Source organism: Neolamprologus brichardi, chromosome 3 (genome assembly GCF_056152115.1).
Source record: "Neolamprologus brichardi isolate AB-2024 chromosome 3, ASM5615211v1, whole genome shotgun sequence".
Classification (NCBI taxonomy): domain Eukaryota; kingdom Metazoa; phylum Chordata; class Actinopteri; order Cichliformes; family Cichlidae; genus Neolamprologus; species Neolamprologus brichardi.
In genome coordinates, this window is record NC_142106.1 from 39,778,009 (window position 1) to 39,782,439 (window position 4,431).

The following is a 4,431-nucleotide window of genomic DNA, read 5'->3' on the forward strand; positions in this document are numbered from 1 at the left end:
GATTTTTGTAGCGCAATCACTCAGTTCCTCCATATTACTTTCAGAAATATGATACCAAACAGATGGTTGCATCAAAGATGGGATCCAAAACTTGTCAGACCTGCTTTTTGTGCCATTCTCCTCAAAGATAACAGCAGGTGCAGGTGTTCTCACACAAATGCCAAATGAGCTGGTCACTGGTCTGTGAACACACTGATGGACTTCATGTCATCCTCATAGAATACTTTTCTTATAGTTTTGTCAGAGACGTGAACATCAAACATGCTCACTGGTGGTACTTTTGTAAGCAGTGCTCCTCAGATTCATATCCCCGGAGCAACAATTAGGTGTTCCCATTTCTTTTCAGCAGTGTGCTGTAATTTACAATTAATTTATGATGGTTATTGGGAAGTCTTACTAAAGTAATATTAAGAAACTTTACAATATGATTTTTTGTGGTTTATTGAGTGCTTTCACTCACAAAAATAACCAGTGGGCCCCTATTCCTATAAAGTGATCTAGAAAAAGACTTTAGTGAAAATGAAAGCTGAAAGAAAGTGAAAGGACAACAGAGTATAGAGAGCATTTCAAACACACCACCTCATCATGTTGTCATTCTTCATCAGTACAGCACAACGGTTCTTCCTCTGTAAACAAAACAGGTAAGACGAGTAAAGTATGATGGTTGTAAAGATTAAAAATTGTGTGTGTGTGTGTGTGTGTGTGTGTGAGTTCCTTATTTATTTCCCTGACATGTTGTTGTTTAAACCTGATAGATTGTTTTAATTCTAACAGTGATGACAGAAGCAGCTCCCAGAACAAGAGAGCGAGCTTGTTCTAGTCATCTTATCTCCTGTTCCTTATTTACATTACAAGCTGGACAGCTGGTGAATTCATCTTTGATAAAATCTCTTTATATAATAATAACAATAGGATTATTTGCACATACATGTAAACACTGCCAGTAATTAGGAGCCCATTAACTTTTGGAATATTTCCTTATTTACGATGGGTTATATGAGCTTCTGTTGTTCTCTCAAGTTTTAGTTTACAACGTCTAATTACCAGAAATCAAATGTGCTGGCTGCCTCACTCCCTTTGATGAACAACATGGGTTCTTTTTCTCACTAAAGCAAAGATGCTGGCAGGTCAAAGCTTGGAGTGTCCCTTACACAGGAACAAATATCACTGTAAAGAGAAGAGCCATCTATCCATCACTTAATCTTAGTTCAATGAATTTAGAACTGATTAAGTATTTTTGCTGTATTTCCCTTTCTTTCCTGTTTGTTATTGAGATGTTCGTTGCAGATGTGCCTGTATTATTGACTGCTTTGAATATTTCATTGAAAACCTAAAGATGTGAAAGCGAGGTCAGAAACATACTCTGATTACAAACATTGTTATACAATGAAACATTCAACTGGTGTCACACCAGGGAGAGTTTCCTTTATATCAAATGGTTGGGGTGGCAGAATATCCGAAAAACACTTGATTGAACGAAGTGGGATTTTTGGACTGCCTCAGCCCAGGTGATGTAAACGGCAGCGAGACAGAGCGAGTGATCGAGTGAGAGAGAGAGCGAGCGAGTTTTGAGATGTTCGAGATTTGTGACGTTTAGCATATAGTTGGTGTGTTAGCTAGTGTGTTGTGTAGTCATTTTGTTTTGTGTATCACTGAGGTTCAAGGTTCAAGGTTCTTTATTTGTCACATGCATAGTTATAAAAGTATAACACACAGTGAAATGTAACCTGACACGCTCCTCGACTTGTGCAAAAAAAGGGGGGGATAGAGGAAGAACATTATATATATAATATATACATTAGGTCATAGGTGTCAAACTCTGGCCCGCGGGCCAAATTTGGCCCGCAGCCTAATTACATTTGGCCCGCGAGGCCATACCAAACTACTATTAGAGCTGGCCCGCCGGTCTTATACAGCGCATGTACTGCTAATACTACAAATCCTACAATGCTCTGTTGCCGTTTTGGCGCCTCAGTCAGGACAGGACCCATTAACGCCCTCTCCTCTGTTGACCGTAGTCATAGCAACCGTGCGAATACTGCCGCGCTACCTCTCCCAAAATGGCGAAAAGAAAGAACGAAAACAGGAGCTTTCTGGACAGGTGGGAGACAGAATATCTGTTTACCTATGTAAAAGATAGACCTGTTTGTCTTGTATGTGGAGCTCATGTGGCTATATCCAAGGAGTACAACATTAGACGACACTATGAAACGAAACACCAAGAGAAGTACAAGGACCTGGACATGACTCAAAGGCGCCGGAAAGCAGAAGAGATGAAAAGAAGTTTTGTTTCACAACAGACTATGTTTAAAAAAGCCATATTACAAAGTGAGGCTGCTGTAAAGGCTAGTTTTGTTGTGGCAGCAGAGATCGCAAAATCAGCCCGGCCCTTCAGTGAGGGAGAGTTTGTGAAAAGTTGTATGATGAAAGTTTGCGACGTTGTGTGCCCAGAGAAGAAGCAAGCATTTTCAAATGTTAGCCTGAGCAGAAACACAGTAGCTGATCGCACACGTGAACTTGCCAACAATCTAAATAACCAGCTGATGGAGAAGGGAAACAGTTTCGTTGCATTCTCCCTCGCTGTGGATGAGAGCAGCGACGCCTCTGATACTGCCCAGCTTTCAGTCTTCATCCGTGGTGTGGACTCAACTCTCTGTGTTACGGAAGAACTTTTAGGATTAAAATCAATGCACGGCACAACCACAGGGAAGGAAATATTTGAAGAGGTTTCCAAATGTCTAACTGAAATGAAGTTGCCATGGGAAAAACTTGTGGGGTTAACGACAGATGGTGCACCAGCGATGTGCGGTCAAAGGAGCGGACTGGTGGGCAGGGTACGGGAGAAGATGCGAGCGGAGAACTGTGCAGGTGAGCTGACTGTTTATCACTGCATCATACATCAAGAATCACTTTGTGGCAAAGCCCTAAAGATGGAACATGTTATGACCGCAGTAACACGAGTGGTTAACTTTATAAGAGCCAAAGGTCTGAATCACCGCCAATTCAAATCTTTTCTTGAGGAGTGTGGTTCGGAATACGGAGACGTGCCGTATCACACGGAGGTGAGGTGGTTAAGCCGAGGAAAAGTACTGAACAGATGTTTCGAGCTACGCGAGGAAATATTTCAGTTTCTGGAAAGCAAAGGGCAAGACACAGCTGAGCTCAGGGAGCAAGAGTTTCTGTGTGAGCTGGCCTTTATGTGTGACGTCACGAGCCATCTCGATGCGCTGAACCTGCAGCTTCAGGGACGGGGGCGTATCATCACAGATATGTACGCTGCAGTGAGGGCTTTTAAAACGAAATTGTGCCTGTGGCAGAATCAGATGCTACAAGGAAACCTGGGCCATTTTCCCTGCTGCCAAACGATGAACATGCAAATCTCTACTGCTGTGTTCCCATGTGCACAGTTTGCTGAAAAACTCTGTGTACTCAGTACTGAGTTTACCCGGCGGTTTGCCGACTTTGATGCCCAGAAATGTCGATTTGAACTGCTCAGTAATCCTTTTGCAGTTGACGTGGCAAAAGCACCAACAAACCTCCAAATGGAGCTGATTGAACTCCAGTGTAGTGACACGCTGAAATCAAAGTATGATGCTGTGGGCGCTTCACAATTTCCACATTTCATCCCTGACACAATGCCTGGGCTCCGCACCCACGCTGCTCAGATGCTCTCCATGTTCGGCAGCACTTACATATGTGAGCAACTATTCTCCTCAATGAAGATGGTTAAAACATCTCACAGGAGACGTCTGACCGATGAACACCTTCACTCGATCCTGAGGATTTCCTCAGCTCAGAGCCTGAGCCCAGATATTGAGGAACTAGCATCCAAGAAGAGATGCCAGGTATCTGGCTTGGACGCATCAGAGTAGATCAGTGTGTAGCAAACTGAGCTATAATTAACATTTTCTTTGTGCAATTTGTCTTGCTACTCCCAGACATGGGCTTGAATGGTTTCACGTTTAATGATATTTTTATTAGTTAAGTGGTTTATTATTGTTATTTTATTTTTACATTTATTATTAGCCTGGGGAAAAAGTTTACTGCTAAAATTTAATTCAGAAGGCTGCAAATACAATTTTTATTTAAGAAATGCATTCCAGTGATATGTTATTTAATTGGAATTTCAATTTTGCATGTGTGCAATATTAAGTTATATATTTTTATATAAGTTATATATCGTTCAGTATTAAGTGTTGCTTATTCCATATTCAGTTTTTCAGCAAAACTTATTTGAGTCTGTAAGAAAAGGTTCCTTGTTATATCTGGAGGAAGATTTTTTTCAATAAATATATTTCATATTAATGTTAGCCCGCGACCTTGTTCCAGTTTTGAATTTTGGCCCACTGTATATTTGAGTTTGACACCCCTGCATTAGGTGAATGTGCAGTAGTAGCATGTATGCAGCAAGCAGGTGAATTCTGTACATTA

The 4,431-nt window shown here is 41.4% G+C and overlaps 1 protein-coding gene across 1 annotated transcript; it reads left to right on the top strand.

Annotated features, from left to right (window-relative positions):
- The first annotated feature begins 2,060 nt into the window (after positions 1-2,060).
- On the top strand, positions 2,061-3,872 carry LOC148104295 (general transcription factor II-I repeat domain-containing protein 2-like). Its single transcript, XM_087838336.1, has one exon. It carries the CDS (start codon positions 2,061-2,063, stop codon positions 3,870-3,872), a length of 1,812 nt encoding a protein of 603 aa, XP_087694462.1.
- Positions 3,873-4,431: the final 559 nt, after the last annotated feature.